At 50.8% G+C, this 24,970-nt stretch overlaps 1 protein-coding gene across 4 annotated transcripts in view; it reads right to left on the bottom strand.

Annotated features, from left to right (window-relative positions):
• Positions 1-24,970, bottom strand: part of DAAM1 (dishevelled associated activator of morphogenesis 1) — a 63,091-nt gene that overhangs the window by 23,980 nt on the left and 14,141 nt on the right. For 2 of the 4 annotated variants that reach the window (XM_074148440.1, XM_074148439.1), the window contains exons 2-14: positions 24,244-24,333; positions 11,130-11,201; positions 8,414-8,508; positions 6,235-6,568; positions 5,656-5,766; positions 5,445-5,548; positions 4,966-5,032; positions 4,502-4,619; positions 4,249-4,387; positions 3,713-3,771; positions 3,192-3,377; positions 2,564-2,856; positions 2,342-2,449 (exon numbers count right to left, since the gene is read on the bottom strand). In XM_074148440.1, coding sequence (XP_074004541.1) covers positions 2,342-2,449; positions 2,564-2,856; positions 3,192-3,377; positions 3,713-3,771; positions 4,249-4,387; positions 4,502-4,619; positions 4,966-5,032; positions 5,445-5,548; positions 5,656-5,766; positions 6,235-6,568; positions 8,414-8,508; positions 11,130-11,201; positions 24,244-24,333 — 1,776 coding nt within the window. Of the gene's footprint in view, positions 1-2,341; positions 2,450-2,563; positions 2,873-3,189; positions 3,378-3,712; positions 3,772-4,248; positions 4,388-4,501; positions 4,620-4,965; positions 5,033-5,444; positions 5,549-5,655; positions 5,767-6,234; positions 6,569-8,413; positions 8,509-11,129; positions 11,202-24,243; positions 24,334-24,970 lie in introns of all 4 variants that reach the window. The other 2 variants (XM_074148438.1, XM_074148437.1) reach the window with 1 other exon arrangement.

A 24,970-nucleotide genomic window follows, 5' to 3' on the forward strand; every position in this document is an offset into this window, starting at 1 on the left:
TTTTCTGTTATACCTAGCAAGACTGGTAAACACCGGTATCCACACCCAGCTGCAGGCCTGAGCTCTCTGTCAGGGATGGGGACATCTGCAGAGCTTCAGCAGGGAGGGCAGGGGCAGAAAAGGGCTCTCCTGACAGCACTGGGGAGGGATGCTCCCAGGCTGAGCCACAGGAATCCCAGAGGGCTCCTATCCTCCCTGCATGGGAAGAGCCTTTCCTAAGAGCTGCAGAGCTCACTTTATAGCCTGCATTTACATCCCAGCCTGTGACATGGGGAAAGCATTTAAAGAGACGCTTAAAATTAAGTACATCGTTAAGTCTTGGGTCTGTGCATTACTTAAAGATTCCTAGGTACTATGGGAATAAAACCAGCCAAATCCCATCAACAGCAGCCCCACAACAGCCACTTGGAGGGGGCTGAGAGAGCTCTCTGCACCATGCACACATCTGCATGCTGTCCCCAGACCCTGCTGGCACACCAGCCACAGAGATGCACCACCCGGCCATGTGGTTTTGGAGCTCCGGTTTGCTTGGGGCATGGGCAGACAGGCAGCCCCCAATACCCCAGGTCCTCCGAGCATCGTGTCTCAGGACAAGTGAGAGGTGTGATCAGTGAGCAAGTGATTTTCAGCCAAGAGCTCAAGACGAGGAGCAGGGAGGAGAAATCCCTGCTCCTCCCCTGCTTGCTCAGGACAGAAAACAACTTTTGCTAGAGCTCAAAACCGCTGCAAGTTATGAAGGCATTAGTTCATTGTTCTTCCCCGCAGGGACAAGCCATTTGCATGGAGCTCCCCCAGCCCCCTACCATGTGCAAAGTGCCCCGTGCTGTACAGGTGTTATCTCAAGGAGCGCATCTAACCCCACGTTCTTGTGCATGCACAGCAGCTGTCTGCAGAGTTGTGCTGCCAGGGATGCAGGGGCACACAGCCAGGCACCCTCTCCCCACACTGGGACTGCAAGTGGGGGTACCCTGGGGACTTGCAGGTAAGCAATCACATGCCCTCAGGTCCAGACGTGTACCATCACTGAATTCACACAAGACTGTGCTACCACAAAGCCTGGGTGAGCCACAAGGAACTTGTGCATCATGCTCCCAAGGGTGGCTCCAGCAGTATCTCACGGATTTCACCTCCTCTTTCCCAATTCTGACTGTGAGACAGTCTCACAGCATCTTCTGCCAGTCCCACCCCAGCCCCTGGCTCCCACATTTAGCTCCCTTTTGGGTCTCATCCCATCTAGCCCTCCTTGCAGCATCTCTCCCTTCTTGCTGGTTCTAAACCTAACCAGCCGTTTCACCCTGCAGAACCTCAGCCAAACCAAATTATTTTTAAATTCCTGCCTGGCAATAATCCGCAATACACCAGGTGATCCATGGACTTGGGCAAGCAAGCCGGAGGGCAAACCATCCCTCTGACACACCAGGTTTCTATTCTTGCTTCCCTTCCATTTCCATCTCATTTGCAGATGTGCCCCTCAGTAGGCACGAGTCAAGCTCCAAAAATGCTGGGGCAAGAAGCCAGCACTGTGGTCATCTATTCCCAAAACACACTGGGGCAGCACGTACCTCTGGTGGGTTACTCTTGATATTTGCCCTGCTCTAATCCACCCTGATCTTTCCCTCAATTAGCCTCTGGAAGAGATTAAACTCTCACATTAGCTAAGGAGCTTATGTGTCAGGTGCACTCCCTCCCAGCACTGTCCCTCCGCCTAAGCCTGGCAAGAGCAGGACAAGCTGTTCCCCCCTCCCAGCAATGCAGCCAGACGTTCAGCAGGTGAACACAACTTTTTCAGCCTCTCTCCTTGCTTTTTCTCCTGCCTTCTTGAAAAACTCATTGCTTTTGCGCATTGTGGTCCTGCCTGGGGTAAAATAAGTGTCTAATTTTCTTTGTGTGCTTTGATGCCTTCCAAATTGGGGCCATATTGCTTGAGCAGGAGATTAAAAAGCAGAGACTTTTGCCTGCAGTGTCATTATTTTGGTTTGGGATTTGCTTTTTTGTTCAAAGCTCACATTTTGCTCTGGGCTCACTACAAAAATAAAAGAGATCCACCCATGGTAGATGTGGACAAAACTTAGTCCTTCTTGGCCACAAAGGGATAGAAATTTTCCACCCAATATGGAGACATGAAGCAGTTGCTGTTAAGAGTGATCCAAAAATATTACCCAACCTTGACCACATCTCGGGGCTATTTTCATACATTCTCTGTCTTTTTTAGGGGTGGCAAAAGTGGTGTTGGTATGAAATAATGATGGGAGACATGTTTTGAGACCACAAGAGAAACCGCATGATCTCATAATGGTGGTGCCTTGCCCAGATCTTGTGTGCATCCTGGGCCAGCCGTTACCTGCTGTCTTTGGTAGGCAGAGAACGTCCTTTCCAAGTCTTCGAGGTCCAGGATTTTGAACACTTTTGTGTCATCTATGTCGGTCCACACAGTGCCTGCCAGCTTGTTCTGCAAGACAGTGGGATGATTGCAGATTGGGGGTCCCCTGCCCACCTGCCCTTGTGGCACCGGGTGGCCATCAGGCACCTCTGGTTTCACTGCCCGAATTATTGCTCAGCCTACCTCTGGCAGCTTGGACCAGTTAAAGGACTTGAGGGCATTCGTTGGCTGTGGGATGCTCTTCTTCTTGAGGGCCAAGCCCAGAGGCGCTCCAGGGGGAGGCATCACCCCATCCAGGGGTGGGGGGCCGGGGGGTGGTGGTGGGCCGCCTGGAGGGGGTGGGGGTGGGGGAGGCGGTGGGGGACATCCCCCTGGTGGTGGCGGTGGTGGTGGAGGAGGAAGGAGGGATCCTGGAGCTGGAGAAGGTAAAGGGCCACCAGGAGCTCCTGGTGGCAAGGGAGGTCCTCCAGGACCAGCAGCACAGATCACCCTCTGGAAGAGAAAGAGGTGGAGAGACCGGTCATACAGAGCAGGAAGACACCACCCAAAACATGCCCCCATTCCAATTTTTAAATTTTTCCAAAATTTAACTAGCATAGGAAGCACCCAAAGGCTCCAGCACTCCTCACTGAGGTCTCACGCAGCTGTAGAGGCAAAATCACCCCATCACCAAGGATGGACATCATGGTAGTCCTCCCACCAAGCACCTTTTTCAGCCCCCTGTGCAACTCAGCCTCCAGAAATCACCCCATGGTGTTTGCAGGGGGGTTGGGATTGGGCCACAATGGTGAGGAGGTTTGGGGCCTCACCCTGTTCATCTCATGGAGCTGCGCTGTGAGATCCGCCACCTGCTGCTTGACCTGCTTATGCTCGCTGGACTCCTTCTCCAGCTTCTCCTTCATCTTGTTCAGCGTCTGCATCATTTCTTCCTTCTCCTGGGCCTTGGCATCGCACTCCCGCTCCTTCTTCTCCAGCTTCTGCTGAAGTTCAGTGTGCTCTGAAACAGCCCCATGAGACCGCTTTTGGGTGACAAACACTCCCCTTTTGGCAAACGGCAGCATGTGGTGGACTAAACCCCACGCTGCCCTGTGGAGAAGCTGCACAGTTAAGAAAAGGGAACGTGTGGTGTGCCTCAATACCTCAGCCAGGGCTTCCCCGTGAAAAAATTAGTATCTGCATTGCCTATTTCCCTTGTGACACCCATAGCATGAAATTATTCCAGCCACTCAATAAAGCCTGCAGAGTCCAGCTTAATAAATGTATGTGTTATCTGTTTAGGTTACTGTGCACACTAATATTCAAGTTAATGCCGTATATCCGTCCATCACTCACCTTTACGCATTTTTTCTGCTTGCTCTTTCCACTGTTTCACTTCATTTTCATTAACTAGCCTAAAAAGAAAAGACAAGCAGTGGGATGAGACAATGTACTGCAGTAAACAAGCAGCTATCATCAGCAAGAAACACAACTGAACAAGCCTGGGCTGTGTGATTTAGCGCTCCCAAACTGGTATTTCCAAAACCTCACTCTGCCACCCCCCAGCAGGGTTTTGCAGGCTGGGATGCAGGGCTGTCTCAGCAGTTCCCGGGATGCTGACATGTCCAACCAAGGAGCAGAAACACCACCGGGTGACAGCAAGTGAAGAATAAGGAACAGTAGCAGCAGCTGCCAGGGGAAATAGCTCACTGAGGACATAGAGGCTGAGCTTAATTCACCTGCACATTGTGCTTAAGGGGTCAAAGTGATGCCAACCTGGTAATCCCCAGCCCTGGCCCTCTCACCTGCCAGAGCAGGAGGCAGCAAAGCCACAGTGGCACATGTTGGTGCTGCTCAGCAGCCAGACCAAGGAAAAGCGGGTGAGCACTTACATTCGGACGACATTTTTAATATTGAAGTTTTCCAGGGGAGTGGCGTCAGGGTCCTGCCCTTTGTCACTCTGGATGACGATCTGCTGCACGATCCTGTCGAGCAGCAGCCAGTACTGGACAGTGTTGCTGCTTCTTTTATCTGGAGGGGAAGGAGGGAGAGATTGCATGGAGCAGCACTGCTGCCCCCAGGGAGGAGATGTGGGCTGCCAAGCCCCCAGCAGCCGCAGGTTTCCTTGCCTCCCCTGGGACTTACAAGGCATTTGGAGACAGTGGTGCAGGATAGACATAAAGTGCGGGTATGCCTCGGTATGTGTCAGCCTCTTCCTCGTCAGCTCAAACATCTGAGTCGCACTTTTGGTGTCTATGTGGACCTGTGAATGGGAGCAAAGCGAGATCAGGCCATCAGACTGGTGATGGCACCACCTGTTTCCCAAGTCTCAGCTCCAAACCCCGTGAACCATTCCTACCCCATACCTGACAAACAGACAAGCCCCACTGCCCTGCAAGGGGCAAAGAGCTCTGGTCGGCAACCAGGGGAGAAGATGGATGAAGCAGTCTGTAGGAGGAAGGTTGCAACAGAACAGGGCAATAGGGGACAGATTTCCAACCTCCACATTTTATCCACAAGACTGCACTTCATCCCAGGCCACATAGGCGCTTTTAAAAGGAACTGTGACACCAAGTGCCAGCATCTGCATCAGCCGTGTTCGTACTCACCAGCTCAAATCTTTTGGCAAATTCCAGTTCGTCTTCGTTTCTAAGCATTTCAAAAAAATCTAAGTGCCTGATGAAAGAAAGCAGGGGAGAGAGAGGACTGTTAAAAGCAGATACAAATGTGACAAATTAATAAACTGCAGGCAGCCATTCTGGCAGCAGTTCAGAGACAAGCAGGACTTGAAACATCAACTGGATGTTCTGTCTTGAGCTCCCAGTCATTACAGCCTAAGAAGTCTTTTGGGATGAGAAGAGGAGGAGGAGGGCTGGCAGCATCCTCCAGGCCCAGAGAGCACATCCTTCCCAGTTCAACCCTACATCAGAGTGTAGCAAAACCACACAGGAGTTTTCCCTCCCTCTCTGGTGACAGTGAAGAATTTCCTCAAAAGTAGACCCACATGCTTTCTCCAAAGCCCAGAAACCAGAAAGCAAGGGGACAAGGCAAGGGCAAAACCAACCAGTGGTCTGGGGTAACTACTCACCGGTCAAGGGTTGAATTTTCATGCTCTCTTAGTTTATCAATGACTGGCTGGATCCCGAGCATGAGAAATTCGTATCTCAGATGGAGTCTGAAATCCAAGCTTTCCTGCAAGGGGACAGTTTGGGGTCAACACAGCAAGGTGCACATCTTCAGAAATAAAAAAGCCCCAAACCCACCAAAACACCTCCCTCTCCAAGAGCCCTGGCACTCACGACGCCTGCCCCCTGGCTCAGGACTGCATTGATGAATGACATGATGGCTGTCTTGAGGCTCACTTCATCTCGATACCGTCCCGTGCTCTTGTCCAAGTCATTGATCAGCGTCTGCCAAACACGTAACATCAGTTAAATGCCCAGTGACGGCCCCAGTATTCCACAAATGGTCAGGGGACGCATGCAAGAACAAATCTTCGTGATGCTCCTGCAGCCACTGTAGCAACCCGCTGGTGATGGATCATCAGCTGCTGCCTGCTGTAATGCAGCCCACCCCAGCACCTGTTTAGGCTAACATCAGCCCATCCAGATGTGCTACAGCCTTGCAGAGCTGCAATCCCAGTGACCCTGCTCAAGCAAGCATTTTTTTGGGGGGGTGGTTCAGTCTTAAATAACTGGTTCCTCACTCTTTGCTCAGCTGCAGATCTCCTCAGACATGGTTCTAGAGTAATTCCCAGAGTATCTAAGTTGCAAACAGCTATAATAAATCATTTGCAAGCAGTATTTAGATATGCAGGAGGAGGAAGGGACAAGAATGCCAAATTTTGGGAGCCAATGGGTGAGCTGAGACCCACCTACCTGAAAACGAGTCCGTTCGCTGGCATATTTCTGGTAGTGCAGCATTGCCTCCAGTACCTTTTTGTGGCCCCCGGGAACCAGGCACACAGCGCCCATGATTTCCAGCACTGCCACCTTCGTCTTAATATTCTCTGTGCTCAGACTCTGAGCGATTACGTTAATACTCTCCGAATGGGCCAGGACGTGAGCCCGGCCCAGGGAGTTGTTCATTAGTGCTTTTATACAACCAATGAGCGAGGTATGTATTCGAGACTCTGCTGTCTCATAGTCCATGCTTTTGAGAAAGTTCAGAATACACGACAAGCCATCCAGGTCGATGAAGCGGGTTACAAACCTGTCAGAAAGAGGTTAAAACCACATGCTAAAGGACCCTTTTACACTCAAACAGGGCTGACTTGTCTGTTGTTGTAAACCCAGAACCTCCTTATCTATTTTTTCTTGGACTTTGGATAGCAGAAAGCCTGCAAGCTTAGAGCACAAGGACGAGGTTGTGAAAATCTTAACAATTTAACTGATGCCTCATAGCATAGGCAACCATGGATCATCTGCACAAGGCTGTCCAGACCTAGGATATTTGGAAGAGGACCAGCTAACCCAGCCATCAGCACAAGCCCCAGGGTGGAGGTTAGGAGTTTGCAGTCACGCTGCTGCAAAACCTTCCCAGTCCCCAACCTGAGTCTTAAATCTCACTCATTTGGGACCAGTTTTGCACAGGAGCGGAAAAAGCTCCCAAGCCCTGGAGTCACCTCCTCATCAGCTGCACACACCCCAGGGTCAGTCGAGTCCATGCCCATGACACCTGTCAGACTTTCTGCCTTCTGCAACCTCTCCTGCCTCCCCATCTACAACCTTCTCCTCCCTTAGGCATATCTCATCAATTTTAAGGGATTTCTGATTTTTATGATGACTTACAATGCTGCTAAATAGAAAGCAGACAGCAAATGCATGGCAGCACCCCAGGCAGACTCACTAGAGCAGACAGACATAACACTGCATAAAATGCTAGGGCATTTTAGGACCTCCCTGCCCAATGCCATCCAGGTTGTGTATTCTGGTTTGGCGAAAGGCATGGGCTTGGAAAGCAAATGAGCCAAGAACATCCCAGCACTGGGATGATTTTAATTTGAAACAAGCAATGCTGATGCGCAGCAACAAAGGGGGTAATTGCACGCTTGGGGAAAGCTGATTTCTCTGCTTAAAAGCCTGCTCATCTTCCAGCCAAAGTCAATAGGAAATTTGATGTTCACTTCCCTGGGAGCTAAAGCAGGTCCAACAGGTAAAATTTTCTATAGAGTCTGCTGGATCCTTCTGACTTCCAGTGAGACAGACTCACAAACCACTTTGAAAGACTTCACAAAGTTTCATGGCTGGGTACCAGCCTTGCTCCCAGGGGAACTGCAGGGAGCCAGCACCCAAAAAGTCCAGGTTTCACAGAAATCGTGTGCTCATCCATGACCCTGGGAATTTCTTACCAAGTACCATCACCAGAGCCATTGCAAAATAGAAATGAAAGAGGGGAATGCATTTGCAAGCAATAGCAAATTTGTTTCTTCCATAAGCAGACAGGTCATGCATTTCTTAATGAAACATTTTCCCATCAGATAACGTCAACCTGAGGCATCTTAAAGGTTTTTCAGATGTGTGCATGCAGACTCCAGAGAAATTGAATTTAGGAAAAACTACAGACATTCAGAAAGTCCCACCCATTCTTTATCCTCCCCATCGAAACCTCCTAGCAACATTTTTTTTTTGCATTTCTAAAAAGCCTGAAGATTCATGTGATTTTATTCCTTTAAAAAGTGCAAGAGAAGTTGAAGTTGAAACAAAAATTAGATTTTTTTTTTTAAATTCAATTTGGAAGGAATTTTTTACATTCTGTTCCAATGAGAACAAAAGCAAATTTAAAAAAATAAAGTTGCCTGATTTGCCTGAACAGATGTGGCTCCTGGTGGCTCCTTGGTCGTTGTGGCTCTTGGCCACTAAAAGGACCAAGGAAAAGGAACAAAATGACAAGACAGGAACTGAAAAAAGCAAGTGTTGTTTCAGGGTCCTTGCCTCCCTCATCCTATGCAGCCCCCATTTATATATCTCTTTAACCCCCTGCTTTTTTGGATTTGAGAGTGCTCAAAATCCAAAGCCATGGCCGCAGCCATAAAGCCAGGAAACAGAAAGGAATTGCCTCATTGGTTTTGTCCGCAGTGCAGTCTTCAAACTTTCGATTGTTTTATTTCTCTCCTCCTCGTCTTCTTTTTCCAAGGCGATCAATGATTTTCTCTGAGAAAGGAGAAACGCAGACGTGAGAGGGGAGCTTTCCCTGCAAAGCTTGCGCCTGAAGAGCAGGAGTGCCTGTCGCCCGCTGTGCCAAGCTGTGGGGACAGAGCTGGGACCTTACACCCACTCTGGAAGTCTAAATGTCCAGATCCTTATGGCAATCAGAGGACTTGGGAAAAGGGGCAGTTTGGAAAAACCCCTGCAGTCTGCAAGGAGATGGCCTGAACTGGGGGACAGAAAAGCGAATGCGTCGCTTTAGGTTGAAGACACTGCCTGCAAGCACCCAGACCACTCGCTAGCACGTGGGCAATTAACCTGCAAGTGTTTGGCGCATCACAAATGAGCAACACCCCAGCCCACATGGGCTTTGGAGCAGCATTGCTAATGGCCTTGCATCTCCCCAGCCACTTGGGTTTTGTTTCAAAGCAGCAGGAAATGTACATCGGCCAGTGCTAAGTGAGGCCACCAGAACCCAGCGCTCTCTTCCCCAAACCAGTCCTCACCCCACAGCAAGCCCTGGTAGACACTGGGCTTCACTGCCCTGAGACAACTGGGACAGCTGGATCATCACCTTGAGAGGACACGCTTAGCACTATCCTGCATGATCATTAAGTTCCAGAGTTAATGCCCTGAAGGTAGAAGTGGTGTCACCCCAAATTGCTGACCTACAACTCATCCAGACAAGCCCATGTTGCAGGATGTTTCCAACTGTCCCCCTGCAACCCTCAGACTCAGAACAGCAAGAGGGAAAGGCTGCAATTCAGGCAAAGAGCATCCCAGCTCATGGACTCTGGATGTAAACCCTGGCATGTCCCCTACAGCCCATGACCCTCCAGGAAACACACTTTGTAAAAGGAAGAGGTAAATAAACAGTATCCCATAAGAATGTGTCTGGCTGAACCCTGCTTGGAGATGCTGCAGGTGACATCCAGGTGACATGAATCTCAATGTGTTTTCAGAGCTGGAGGGGGCTGTGAGGATGCAGGCAGCTAAGCCAACACTAACTGGGGGTCCACAGAGGGAAGGTGCTAAATTGGGGCAGGGGAGAAGGAGGAGTCCTTTAGCCTCCCCCGGCACCCATGCATCCCAACAGGCACCCATGCGCCCTGGCAGAGGTGAGGGGCCCAGGGGACGACCCGCAGCCTGGAGGGGATGGGATGCTGCAGCTGCACTCGGGGTCAGCCAGCTGGGTCCTGCTAACCCTGTCACTCTCAGGCCTCCCAATGCAACCCACTGACGTGCGTCCAGGCTGGGGACAGTGGCTGTGTGCAGGGGATGCCCTTGGCATCTCCCACACTGGATTTTGTTATCAGGCTGGCACTGGGGGCCAGGACCCTGGCTCCTGTGGCTTTACCTGGGTAGCATGGCTGCCTGCAACCCCAGGCATGCACGGGGTATGGCTTCCTCACCCCAACGCATGCAACTAAGCACAGGGAAAGCAACACCCCAGGTGCCTCCTGCACCATGCAATGGCACTGGGCTTTCAGAGGTGTCAGGGTGAGCCCGGCCAGCATCAGCCAAGGCTAAGCCAAAGGAGGGGGAAAGGGTCTCAGAAAATATGAAGAGCTGTGCTGGCCCTCACATTTAACCCAGCTCCTCTTCGGCATCGTGTCAGGGAGATCAAAGCCACCCTCCAGGCATCTGGCAGGCTTTGATCACAAGCTCTGCTCAGGCTCAGGGTTTCACCTAAGTCCATAGCCAGCCCTGGGCATTCCTGCCTTCCCGGAGGGAAGTGGCACACTCCCTTCCTGGCTCAAAGTCCCTTGCTCCCCACCTCCATCCCCACTCCCCTACCCAGCCCTACCCTCCCTGTCACCCTGGCCCCGTGACAGCAGGACAAACATAGTGGGGAAAAAATGATGCTTTCCTTTTTAATTTTCCATGCTGCTCCCATCCCTACTGCAGTGGCCACAAACTTCACCACCTTCAGCCTCTGAAAGCAGGAGTGAGGATGGAGGGGGTCTGAACTGCACAGCCTTGCAGGAAATAAACTCCATTTCCTACAGAAAACAGTGCTATTTCTGTCTCACCCGGCATGATCTTGACAAGGAAGTATTTAACAAAATTCCATCTAAGCACATCCCTCGTGGGACAGACAACCCGCAGTGCCGTGTTTTCACGGTGGCTGCCCGGCACAGAAGGGTGTCTCAGGAGCAGGGGGGTAGCCAGCATCCATGAAAAAGCACAGGAACTATCGGCTTCAAAGCAACCACAGCAGCTTGATGCCCCACTGGCATTGCACAATCAAACAGACTCTTTGAAAACCAGCCTGGTGGCTTTATAGTGAAAGCTGCTGTTTGCTATCCACGTCCCAGCCTCCCAGCCTGGGCTATGATGAAATGCCCTTCCTGCCATAGAAAATGCCCCCGTTTTCCAGCTGTATCTGTTGGTCTAATGGATGATATCCTTAAATCCCTACATCGAGGGTTTCTCAATTGCTGGGACAAATTGCAAGCTACTGCCAACTGCAAATTGTTGAGAGGTCTGCAGACCCAAAAGGCTGAAAATAGCCTTTGTGGCTACAGCACTTGCCACCCTCTTGGGTGCGATGCCACAGAATGTCACCGCAGCGCTGCTCCCCCAGTACAGGATTCACAATGCCATAGCGTTGGAGAAGTACTTACAGCAGCCATTGAATTCAGCTGATCGATATAGAACTCTGGCCAGCTGGTGGCTCCTTTATTTTCTTCCTGGTCCTGGCAGGGGGAGGAGTGAGGAGGAGGGAGTGAAACAAAGACAGTAGCTTAGTAGAAATAACGTTAACTTCCCCTGCCCCTCATGACAACCACCTCTGAAGTGCCCTTGAGCTCTTGCATTACTTTATATCAATATAAGCACAACTTTCTATATTCTCAGCTCACCACCGACAGCTCCACCTGCAGGAACATTACCTGATTTATTGAACTATTTCATATACAATCTCGTTATACCATCTGCCTGTGACCAAACTGCCCCAATGATACTGCATCAGCTTTGGAGAAATCACACTGAAATTTTACATCTAGATTTCTCCTGTACCGACTCAACAATGCCCTTGAAATTTTGGTTGTACAGCCTTGATTAATGTGCTTGTGGGGGGAAGGGGGGAAGTGTCTCCTACAAGTAAAGAAGAGTCAATAAATGTAACAAAGTAGGCTCCACTCCTGGAGCTGGACCATGACTTACCAACACCCTAAGAGAGACTCCAGTCACAATAGACAACTCCTCTGGCACCTTCATTAGTTGTTAGGAGGGAAAATGCACCTGGCAATGTACCCTGTTAAAGGATGTCACCCCTAAGCCCATGATCTATGACACTGAGCGGTGCAGGGCCTCATGGTCACCCTGGTCTACAATGCCCTGCGTTTGGTGGGACTCACAAAGGTTTTCAGGTTCTACCATGTTCTTGTATAACATGACTGAAGGACTTCTGAGCCCAGCTCAGATAAATGTCCCCAGGGACTGCTTGGAGCAAGTGGGCAGATTTTGAGGGAATACTTCAAGATCAACCCTTTTCCCCACTGTATTGACCAAAAAACTTACATCAAAAGAAGAAAAAGGATTCACAGCAGAAATGTCACACAGGCCAAAGCTGGAGTCAGCCAATACTACGCAAATCCCAGGCATCTTCCCTCAATAACCATCTTCAGTTCACAGCCCGATTTGCTGCACGGCTTTGCCCCCTCCCTAACTTTAAGGGATGTTTGCAAAGGTCATCCTACACCACCATCACCTGCGATGGTGGGAGCTGCCTGACCTACCCCTTTGCTCCCATGTCCGTGCATGCAGACAACTACTGATCCTCCAGCTGATTTCAGCAAGTCCAAGGGAGCACAGTCCCAAATAATTTACCATGGTTCAAGAGGCATACATAGGAAATGTTCATGCATCCAAACTTTCCAAGCTGCAGCTTGCCAAGATGAGAAAACACAGTTAGCAACAGGTAATTTGTTTGGGAACCCAGTTCCGCCACAGGTAGCATAGCCGGTCCCCACAGACCTCACCCTTCACTCTCCCCGACTCTGGGATGGGGACAACAGAAGTTTGCGAGCAACAAGGGCCTCACACACCCTCGGGCATCTCCTGTGACATGCTGAGAGCCAAGAGAAGCTGCTTGTCCACCCTCGTAGTCACCTCCAGCCCTCTCCAAGCTGCCGTACTCCAGCCTGGCAGTGACCAGACCGCCCCAAGCAGCTCTCCATGCCGGCTGGCCATGCTCTCAGGCAGGATGCCCACTGACAGATGCGCATCCACGAGCCTCACTTTTTTTTAATCTTCTATAGATCTGGTCAAGTTTAAAGCAAATAAAACAAGTTTACTGAGCAAGAAGACTGCATTCAGCCCTCCTGCCCCCTTGCTTGAATACTTTGGGTTGTTCTCCCCTCCTCCTGCCAAGAACCGAGGTTCTGAATGAAACACTTGATTCACCTGCCTTCCACATTTAATTTTTTTTAACGAAGTGGGAATCAGCAAAGAGTGAGAATTTTTCTGAGATGTTAGAAAAACAACAAAAAATTCTGTCCTATCCATGCTACTGCCAAACCTAATAAACCTGAAGGAGGTCCCACTGCCTGCCTCCGTATGGATGGAGGACCATTCATAATCACGCTCTGACAATTTGTTTTTGCCAGCAACAAAAATAACTGCCCCCATCCTGTCCAAACAGTGCTTATAACAAGGGAAATGCTCATCTGCTGTCTGAGTGTGAAACACCCAGCCTGATGGGGAGACACAGGGATGCCTGTAGTCTTTTCACAGACAGGAAAAATGGGATGTGCTGGCTTCTCTCTGCTTTCTTCTCTCCTGAAAACTAACCTCCAGCAAAGGCAAAAGGACAGAGGGGCAGAGGTGGGACCTGAGACCTTTCACTGTCTGCTGGCAAACGGTCTTGGTGAAGCAATCCTCTCCAAATAACCCAGGGACCATCCGGCTGCACATCCTGCTGAATTTATGTCCACGTCTGGGATCACATGCAGGGACTGTCACCTGCCAGCACTGATTCTGGCCACTCAAAGCCACAGCCAGGGGAAGGTTTCCACCGCGGTGGGGGAAACACAATACCTTCCCAAGGGGCTGGGAAGAGGACATCCATTGCAGCTGTCTGGTCGGTCAGAGCTTCCCTCTGTTGTGCAGAGAAACACCTGCAGGAGTCCCTGCAGCAGGTGTGTCCACTCACACACAGTCCACCAAAAGACATCCAGGTTGTTGGAAAGATGCTCAGGAGCATGGGAAACTGTCACGGAGCTTGAGAAACAGAGGTGTTATTTATATTTACGAGTTGAATGGAAAGGCACAAGTTATACCACCACCTCTCACAGAGCCAAAGGAAGGTCTTCTGCTTCTTCTGAGCTGGGTGGGAGAAGTAAACTCTCATATTTTGCAAAGTATTCTTCAACCCAGGGAAACACACATCATTTCTGCAACCTGTAGGTTAGAGCTGTCAGTTTAACCCAAGTGGGACCACCAGCCCCCGGGAGCGAGGTGGGAGCAGGATACGGGGGAACTGCCCATGGCCAACCAGCATGGGGACATGGGGTTGTGAGGCCAGGTTGCACCCGATGGCAGGTTCAATCTGGAAAGCGTCACTTGCATTATTTTTCTGCAACCAAAAGGCAGTTTCTTGGTGCTAGCCCTATTCAGTGCTGCCCACCCGTCCTGCTGGATGACCCCATGGTCCCCCAGCAGTAACAAGCAGCCGGGGTGAGGCTCAGGCCACTTTCCTGCTTGGTAACTATCCCGTCTGACATAGGCAGCCAGGTCTTTCTGGTTTCTCAGCTCACATTGCACGCTTTCCTAAAAGACCCTCCCATCTGCTCCTATGTGCAAAAGCACGCCCTTCCCCGGTACACACAGCCATATACAGCACACCGTCCGTATGCATCAGAAACAAGAGAGAGCACGTACACGTGGTGAAGGCACTGAAGAAGAAGGAGGGATACCCAGGAGCCATAAGCCCTGTGCGTGTCTGCCAGCCCACCCCTCTGAGCCGTCTTATGCTCTGCCACGGGAAGGCTCTGCACAAACTCTGCAAAGCCTGTGGGCAAAGATTTTGATTTTCCCAACTTTCCTGCCTTGCTTTAAATGATGGCATGCAAATGGTGCCCCGGGGACAGTGGAGCTAGGGGACCCACGCATGCCTTGAATATAGCCCGAAAAGGAACCAGCTTTTGCCCACTCACCTGCTGGAGAGGTCACTGGAGGTCCTCCCCATCACCCTAGGGTACAATCAGCACTTCTTTTAAGGAGCATCCCTATCCCACCAGTGCTCCCAGCAGCGACACCAGCTAGGAAGGGTGGTGAGGTCCCCACCACTGCACAGCACCAAGAGATGATGGGCTGTTCCCAGTCTGGAGATTTGGGCGCAAGATTTGGGAGCAAGACCAACGCTGAGGAATGGGGTGGGAAGGCAGCAGGAAGGCAGCTCATCCCAGGACCTTTCTGCATGGTGCAAACACCTGTGAGGCAGGCAGGGATCCGGACCTGCTGCTTGTTTAAGGCTGAAAGTGGTGGAACAAAAACACAAAGGCCTCCAGGGGGCAGAGGGGAGGCTGAACAACAAAATTGGCTAAACTGCTCATTTATAATTAACATGCTGCACTATAAGTATTTCCCTTTGCTCGGCTCCCTCGGGCTCTTGCATTTCCTCCCTGAAACCCCCAATTTAGAGAGTGCTCTCAATTAAGTTCGGCAGAACCTCATTAATTCAGATGAGCAGCCAGCCAGCCTCAACGGAAAGCAGCTTCCCAGGCAAAGGGGAACTGCACAATAAACCAGGCAAAGATCAGGGCACGGGCTTCCCTCGGCTTGCTGCAGGACATTGCTCAGTAGTAATTACTGCAGCTAATGGTCTACAGTGCACCGATAAGTGTCCTTTAGTGCATTTGGTGGCGGTAAAGAAATCTCCCAACAAAGTAATGAGCCTAGAGGGAAGTGATTCACAAGGCTTTGCTCACAAGGCAGACCAGGAAGAGGGAGGAACCTCTCCGGGCATCATGGTTTGAAAGGGTGAATTTGTAGAGTTTCCCAGCACCCAGAGTATGTTTTGGGGATGTGAGTTTTGCAGCCTGCCTTCAACAAGGGATGCCCAGGTGCAGAGCTGAGTACTGCTAACGTCAGCTCTCCAGGATGCTCCATGGCATCCTGCCTGGCTGGCACCAGGGACACAAACATCTCCCAGTTTCTCCTTCTCTGGGATGTGTTTAGGTCTTTGCTGTGTTTGCTCTCTTCTCAAGAAGCACAGCAGAAGCAAGGGCTGGTCTGAACCCCACAGACAGCCCAGTGCTGTGCTGCGGCTTACTACGAGCTGCTCTTTAAAAGGCAGGCTGACGGCTCTAATTGTACAGTGCAGGGATGGGTATCCCTTCTCATCTGTAATATCTGCACCAGCATCCCTCGCTGTCTTCTGGGAAATAGCCCTGACAGTCACACATGCTCTGCTGCGAAAACCAGGAAATGCCAAAGCTGTGCAACCAAAGGCAATCTTTGCCCCGTACCCTGCTTCATTTCCCATCTGCTTCCCCAACACCCACTTCTTCCTTCCAGTGACCTGGCAAAAATACAAATCACACCAGTTGTGGTGCCAGCGCTGCTGCACCCTCTTCTTGCCTTACCTCTGCCGCCCATTCACTCCAGGCTCCACCTCCATGTGCGGGGCTGACAGATGCTGCCACTCGGCTGTCCTGCACCACAGTGGCAGTGGCAGGGGGATGTTGCGGTGTGAACCCAATGAACAAGCTCCGTCCTCTCTGACAGTGCCAGGTGCCGCAGGGAAAGCAGCACCTAGTCAAGACGTCTCATTAGTGGGAGCTTTTCCAAGCGAAGGTCACTGATCTGCCAGCTCCATCCATCCCTTTGCTCTTCCCAGGGAGATTTCACACTCCCTAGTCCTGCCACATCTTAGTGACAAGACTGATGCTTCCACAGCCCACGTGCCTCCCCCTAAGGGTGTTGGCAGCTCCCACAGCCAGACTGCCCTTGCTCTTCCCAGTGACCATCCTTGGGACACTGGGAAGCAGCACAGAGGAGGTGGTGACTGAGACAGAGGTGGCACGAAAGAAGTTCACAGGCTGGTCTTGGCCCCATTTGGGCACTTTCACACCTGGAAGGTGCATCTCCATGAGCTCCTGCCCTTCTGACCTGCAGAAATGCAGCTGCCAGGAGCAATGCACTCTCCTGCATGACCCCATGGCAGCAGGGAGAAAGACACCTGTGAAGCTCCTCAGGCTGCTTTGCTTCCAAATCAAGATGTTGAAGACACCTTTTAGATGCCCAGTCTGCAGGACTCATCTCTGTCTGATCCAGCAGCCTCCTTCCCATACTGGCAGCCCATGGTGGTGATGAAGGATCTGGAACTGCTTTGGGATAACTGAGCCCCAGAGGGCGGCTGGCCAGGTTTCCCACCCACCTGATGTCCAACACACCAGCTTAGATCCTTCAAGGTGAAACCAAGTCAGAAGGAAAGGGCTGGCTTGCAGAAGCCAGCTCCAAGCAAACTCCGGAGAGCCTTTCAGGGACAACGCTAGTGACTTTGATGGTCCACCCGCTTCTTGGCACCACCTGCTTACCCCAGGAGAACTTCACACCTGGGAAGTCATAGCAAGGGGTCAAAAAAAAAACCAAAACCCCTCTTGAGTTGGAACCTGCTGCAAAAAACAGAAGCAACCTCTTTCTTTTTTACACATCCTCCTGGTTGCATTTTTATATTGCACTGTGTTCCCCACCCCTCCTTGCTGCTCTGTAAGAGCCAAGCAAGGGAAAGCTGGTGGCAGCTGGCAGCCCACAACATTTCGGCAACCCTCTCCTCCCTGCCTGCTACGGATAATCCACGTGGATGCTGTTTGCAAGGTCAAAAAAGAAGCAGACAGTGTCACGGATGGGTTTTAAAGCCCATCTGCAGCCTACATGTGATGTTTTAACATAGCCCAGCTCTGCTGATGTGGCTGAGCCTTTGTGAGGTATGCACTGGTGGAGGTTTTGGCCCTCCGGGTCTTCCTTGTCCCTCCAGCCACTCAGGTCCCCTAGGTATTCCTGCAACAAACACTAAACAATGCAATTAAAGCCATTTCCCCAGGCCCTGCCAAAGGCTCATGGAGTGATGCTGCCAAGGGCTGGAATTTTATTGGATTCTCCCTAAGGTAGGATCTCAGGGTCCCACCCCAGACCGCTCCAGTTTTCTGTATGCTAACACTTCCTGTACCCTTGCCTCGACAAATACACACATGCCCTTCTATGCTTTTCCCCAGGTTTAAAAATTGTGCTCCCCATAAGCAAATATAGCATGACCAGATGTCTTCCACAGTCAGCTTGCTCATTATTTGAAAAACTTTGCTTTAAAATCCAAAAAAATTGCTAACAGATGCATTTTTTGGCCAGAGAGGGAGAAAAACCTTGCTTAAACAAAAGTGTGTTGTGATTGGACTAAAAAGGGAATTATCTTTAAAGATAAAAACTATAAACATTTCCTATTGAAAAATACCCCCAGCCATGCAAACAGGCCCTTTCTCTCAGTCAGCCCGAGAAAATGACACCTGAGATTATGACATTTCAACCTGCTGCTGCAGTAACCGCAGGTGTATCCGGATGCTCAGGGGCCATGAAACACTTCTTGTCCACCCCAGGTGACCCAGGAGCGTGATGAAACACTGAGCTATTTTTTCTTCCTCCCCTTGTTTTTGTCAGCTTTTGCTCTTAGTTCTGCTACTGCCGAAAAAAGAAAAAAAAAACCACAACACACCAAAAAAAAAACCCCAAACCAAAACACTACCCACCACGTTTTTTAAAAGAAGGAAATAGCAACACAAGCCCTGCAAATGAGCTGCAGGACTGAGCAGGACAAGTGGAAGAGCTGGCTGGAAAGCGGAGCTCTCTGGAGGGAGAGAGTGGAAGGTGCAGCTAGAGGGGAAAGAGGCTGTCTGTCTGGGAAATAGAGTATTATTGGAGAGCCATCACTCATTTCCCTATTTATCACATTTTTCCCCCTTCTCCCTTGCAAAAGCACCACCACTGCCTTCTCCTAATATGAAGGGATCCTGGTTTTATGTCTGATGTCTGAGGGAATTTTAGATATAAGCTTTTCTTGCAGGGGGCAGCTTAACACTGTGCTACTAGGTACCCAGCGTTAGCCATGACAAAGGGTTTTCAACACAAGCTTGGCATCCCTGCAGGTCATTTCTTCCCTACTCCAGCTTTACAGATGCTCAGAGAGATTAGCTGAATCAAAAGAGAGAGGGGCAGAGCAAGACCCCTCATCCATGTGAGCTGGTTTCGCTGCCTTTCACCTGGTTATTCATGCTGAGCTTTTGCCTGAACATTATCCACCTTTGCCTTTATCCACCTGTATTTTGAGGTTTATAAAGATCACCCGGTGAGCACCTTTGATAGCTGGACATTACGTATATTGGCTGCCAGGAGCCAAACTTGTTGCAATTAAGAGGGGCTGCAGAATAAGTGCAAAGTGTTAATTACTAACACTTTTGGAGTGTGGCCTCCTGAGAAAGGCCATCCTGAGTCACTCTCTTCCACTGAAGCAAACCCGCAGGCCAAAGAAACATTAAAGCTGCAAACCCTCCTGCTTCCTCCCTGTGTTTCTGAGCAATATCCTCTCCTGGAGAGCAGGGCCAGCAGGGAGTGAAATATTTTGGGATGAGGTATGAAACGAGTCATCGTCCAGAAATACCACTTCTAAAAGCAGATTTTATCCTGCTGCTAATGCAGCATTCACATTTCCCTGCTTTATTACAGCGATAGAGAGGGCTGATGACTTCAAAGAAGGTCTCTTCAATAATCTTTAAACCTCTCTTCTGACCCAAGCGCTGCCCAGCGGCTGGATTTAATGCAGACTTCAGTTCCCATTCGGGTCACTGCGGACAGACTTGCCAGCCCCCATCATGAGATGCTTTTTATCTCTCTGCTCCACCCTGCCCACATCACAGGGCGATGCAGGTGGGATGGAACCCCAGGGAGTTCATCTAGTGCATCCCCCTGCTCTGAGCACGATCAGGTCTCGGATCAGACCTGGCGTCTCACAGAATCATTCAGGTTGGAAAAGACCCTTGGGATCATCGAGTCCAACCATCAGCCCCACTCTACAAAGTTCTCCCCTACACCATATCCCCCGACACCGCATCTAAACGACTCTTAAACACATTCAGGGATGGTGACCCAACCACCTCCCTGGGTAGCCTTTTCCAGTGTCTGACCACTCTTTCTGTGAAGAATTGTTTCCTAATGTCCAGTCTAAACCTACCCTGTTGCAGCTTGAAGCCATTCCCTCTTGTTCTATCGCTAATGACCTGTGAGAAGAGACCAGCACCAACCTCTCTACAGTGTCCTCTCAAGTAGTTGTAGAGAGTGATGAGGTCTCCCCTCAGCCTCCTCTTCCTCGTACTAAACAGTCCCAGTTCCTTCAATCGCTCTTCATAAGATTTATTCTCCAGGCCCTTCACCAGCTTCGTTGCCCTCCTCTGCACCCGCTCCAGCACCTCGATATCTCTCTTGGATTGAGGTGCCCAAAACTGGACACAATACTCCAGGTGTGGCCTCACCAGTGCTGAGTACAGGGGGACAATCACCTCCCTACTTCTGCTGGTCACACTATTTCTAGTACAAGCCAGGATGCCATTGGCTTTCTTGGCCACCTGGGCACACTGCCAGCTCACGTTCAGCCGCTTGTCAATTAGAACCCCCAGGTCCTTTTCTGCCAGGCAGCTCCAGCCACACTTCCCCAAGCCTGTAGCGATGCATGGGGTTGTCGTGGCCCAAGTGCAGGACCTGGCACTTGGCCTTGTTGAAGCTCATACAGTTAACGTTGGCCCATCCATCCAATCTATCTAAGTCTCTCTGTAGAGCCTCCCTATCCTCATGCAGATCAACACTCCTGTCTCCATGGACAGAGAATCAGGGAGGGCAAAATCTCCGCCCTGCCAAGCCGGTACTGTGGCCTGGGATAGAAACAGCTGCTTACAGGGCAGAGAAACCAGGATATGAAGCTACAGGGCAGGGGGAAATATTCCAGGGAAGGAAATATGATGGTTTTCCCTTATTTCCTCTGAATGAGCACTGCCAAGGTCAGGTGCTGCCAAGCCCCTTGCCAGGACAACCCAGCACAACAATGTCTCATTTTGGTCACCTTTTACCAAATCTTACCTACCCTGAGAATATATAAAATGTGCAACAACCGGGATGCACTCTGGAGAGCCGAGTATGGTGACACTGACAGCTAAGCAGCAGTGCCAGACATGGCACACAGCAGCAGGGAACGCGCTGAAAGGACAAATATTCAGATGCTTTCTGTGCTGCACACACCTTTGCCATTGATGGAGGAGATGGAGGCAGGGGAGTGTCCTGGCTGCACGGGCTACAGCAACAGCATGAGTTGTTTTGGAGCCCAGCAAAGCTAATTTTCAAGGAAAACCCCTAGGAGAAGGCTAGGCAGCTTTTCTGTCCTGCCTCATGCTGCTCTTTTGAGGCAGAGCTTGCTGCAACTGGTCTCTGCAGTTGTGGCAGGGAGCACTGCAACCGGCAGAAAATGGGGAAAATGCTAAAATTTAGGAATGCCCCAAACTGGGGCTTTCGGACTCAAAGCCTGACTGAAGTCACCTGACAGTCTGTTTCCAACAGGAGCCAAAATTGGCAATAGAGGAAAGAGCAAAAACTGCTCAGGGGACAAGTCTGGACCCCTGGTAAATCAGGCAGCTTCCTGTGACTGATGGCCACCTTTGCCAGTCCCCTGGGACGCACCAGGCAAAGCTGCCTGTCACCAGCATTTCAAGTGACAACTTTCTGTTAAACACAGGCAGGGCAAAGGGGTTTAGGCGCATCCTTGGACTTCCCAAATCACCGCCGCTCAGCCTGCTGCTGGGACAGGGAGACCCCTGCCCTGCCTCCAGCTCCATGGCCCTGGCCAAAACCCAGCCATTACTCTCAGCTGGAGAAGTCCAGCCCCTCTCCTCAATGCCAGGCTACCACGTAGGTGGTTTGCCCTCATGAAGTCAGAGAGGTACACGAGTAAGATTTACCAGAAGCTGCCGGGATAGGCACCAACGTTTCTGCTGCGTGCCAGTCCTCATCGCACAGTAGCAGGGCTGCCTAGAGCCTGCCGTGCATACAGACATGTTCTCCCCCCAACAATTCCTGACTTCGTCCACTGCTGGAGCCTCTGTTGATATGGTCTCACTCATATTTAATTAAAAAGCAGGACAAAAGCATTTGTCTCCCTTGCTAACAAGCCACCAGCACATCTTCAGAGCAAGCAGTGGCATGTACGCTCTGCAGCTCACCGAGACGGTATCAAGAGTAGGGAAGGAGCAGCTGAGAGTAGCTGGAGGAACAAGGACCAGACCAGAAGAACAGACAGGATCCGGCCTCAAATGGGCACCTGCTTCGAGAACCTCTGATCAGAAGTGCTACAGGGCACTTCTGTGGCTCCTTCCCTCAACATCCCCCAGGAGCAGAGAGTTTCTCAGCACAGTTTTAAAAAACTTGTGAGTGTACGGAGGTGCTGGAATGGGAGAGAGGTACCATCAGCCCCATCTGAACCCTTCCCTGGGAGATTAGACAGCACGTAATCTCCACTCACAATAATAATTACATGGCTTTGCTTATTTAAGTGTCTGCCATCTCTCCTTACCCAGACGCACCGGAGCACGGCTCCACTTATCCAACAGGCAGTGACAAGCGACCTTCCCCTGCCCATTTTCTTGTTGATTCAGACCAGTGTCTGTAATTTGCTAACATTTCTTCTCCCCTCCGATTTAAACCTCAGGCATGGCAGGCCTCTGTCTAACAAGAATACAGGGATTTCAGGGGTATTTTTGAGAGGCTTAGAACTTAATCCTACGTGAGCAAGGTAAGCCTGCTCTTGGCCTAAAACACAGCTGGAAAAACTGGTGCCATTGCTACAGCTGGAGAAAAGAGGCATTAATGGCAGCGAGTGCCCTTCAAGTGTGGCCAGGCGACAGCCAGCACGGCTGAGCCAACTCCTGCCGCCAGGTCAGGGGATGCACTGGCGAATTTGGGAACCACAGAATCACAGAATGGTTTGGGTTAGAAGGGGGCCTTTAAAGGTTATCTAGTTCAATCCCCCTGCAACGAGCAGGGACATCTTCAACTCAATCAGGTTGCTCAGAGCCCCGTCCAACCTGACCTTGAATGTTTCCAGGAATGGGGCATCTACCACCACTCTGGGCAACCTGTGCCAGTGTTCATCATCCTCATTGTAAAAAATGTCTTCTTTACATCTAGTCTAAATCTACCCTCTCCTATTTTAAAACCATTACCCCTTGTCCTATCACTACAGGCCTGACTAAAAAGTCTGTCCCCACCTTTCTTATAAGCCCCCTTTAAGTATTGAAAGGCTGCAATAAGGTGTCCCCAGAGAGGCTGCAATAAGATGTCCTCTTCTCCAGACTGAATAATCACAACTCTCTCAGCCTTTCGTCACAGGAGAGGTGTTCCAGCCTTCTGATCATTTTTGTGGCCCTCCTCTGGACCGGCTCCAACAGGTACATTCCCCCAGCTAGGGGCATTTCCCCCGCAGGCTTTGGTGTCCATCTATCTGCTTGTGAGACTGAGGACTTTTGCCCCATTTCTTTCCACGGTGTTATGTCCTGCAGAATCTCTGCTTTGGCCAATGCTGGGAGGGATGAGTCCCAGCACAGATAGCTGGGGGTAACTCCTGTGCGAACACACAGGGGCAAAATGTTCGGTTTACTAGGGAAAAAAAGAGTGATTTTGGCCACCTCACAGGTGGCCAGCCTGTGGTACCCTGCACCACTTGGGCTGCCTGCCCCAAGAAGTAAAAAGAAACGAACCAAGAGAGAAAGGTGGCGAGGCAATCTGCTCCATCCCACATGGACCATGGGAGCCAACACCAGCATCTGTGAACCTGCTCACAGGCACAAGCTGGGCATGGATTTACCAGCAGAAATACAAATGAACCTCAATTCTTGACCTCTTTCGAAAGGTGATGCAACCAAGCTCAGATGTCAGTGTATCTCAGCATTGGGATGGTGTGCATGCATGTTTTCAGCCTAAGAAACGTGGCCACAAGGGCAGCATCACAGAGCGGACACGCCATGCTGACAGCTCAGCAGAGAGATCAGCGACTCGCATCAGCCCTTGTCTCTTATCAGCAGTATCTCAGTTAAAGCCTAATGGGCTAATGGGCCCTTCATCGCCCCAGGGGTGACACAACTTCGCCCTAAAAGCAAGCTCTGCACAGCCAGGCCAAACCTCTTGCAGGGGCACGGCTGCCGCAGTGGCGCTTTCCATTTGTGCAGTCCTCTGGGAGGACAAAATAGATGCCCAAGCCTGTTTCATGGCAGCAAACTGGAAACCTAGGGGAGGGGGAGGCTTTTGAGCAGGCTGTAACTGGGCACCAAGACATCAGCAGAGAAGAGCAGGGCCACAATGGATGCTAACCGGAGCAGCCCCTTGCCGCAGCAATGCCAACCTCGGTGGCACAAAGCAACATGGGGCCCTGCTTGTGCTGGCAGGGATGAGCATGGGGTGGGGGGACACCTGTGCAGGGTGTGGGGACACCTCCTCCAGCCTGAATGGGCTCGAGGGGAAAGGCTCTGCATTGTGGAGACTGAAGACCTTGTTTCCCCAGGGCCACCCCGGGGAACAGATGTGTTTCTGCCACACCCCAAATACCACTGGGCATCTCAAGAGAGCTCTCTCCCTCCCCACATCTCCCCTCCACCCTGCATGGGAGGGAAGGGGCTCAGCCCCCGACCACAGCGTGGACAGGTCTCTTACTTTCTTCTTGCTGCAGTAGATCTGCCACTTCTTCTCCGCCGGCAGTGCGAACATGGCCTCTCTGTGCTTGTCTGTGAGGTCAAGTTCATCCTAGAAAGGGGAAAAAAAACCCAAACATGCAACATGAGTACACAAACGGGTGATGGCACAGACACAGCAGTGGTCCTGCAGCATCACCCCGTCACTATTGATTTGTCAGGGCAATGATGCTAATTTTCATCCTGCTGTTGCTGACCTCCCCTTGACTCCTGGGCTACAGCCAGCTGCTGGGAGGACAGGGCTGAAAACCTTCCTGCCTCGTTCCTCACAGGCATTGCCTTCATTGCTTTTAAAGGCAGCAAGCCTTTTAGAAAGGATATCCATGAAGCTGTTACAGCTTCCCGCGAGATAGCCTTGCACAGGGGACTGAGAGCTCTAGATGACACACCACATCTAAGAAACATACAGCAAAGAACAATTAAAATAGAACCTTTCTTCTTTACCACTCCAGATAACTGCTTCACTACTGAACACCCTGAGTGGTCCAGCCCATTTCCACCACCATCATCATCATACCATGGAAAACTGGGGGCTTTTTTTGCCTTTTGGTTTGTTTTCCTATAACTAAAAATAGAAAGCGCTCATCCTAATATCTACAGTTCTTAAAGAGATACATCCTCTCCATCAAAACGAGACTACATATTGCCCGGCAGAGATAAAGCTGTTTACTGACCACAACCTTTATTGG

This window comes from Numenius arquata, chromosome 6 (genome assembly GCF_964106895.1).
Source record: "Numenius arquata chromosome 6, bNumArq3.hap1.1, whole genome shotgun sequence".
Lineage (NCBI taxonomy): Eukaryota > Metazoa > Chordata > Aves > Charadriiformes > Scolopacidae > Numenius > Numenius arquata.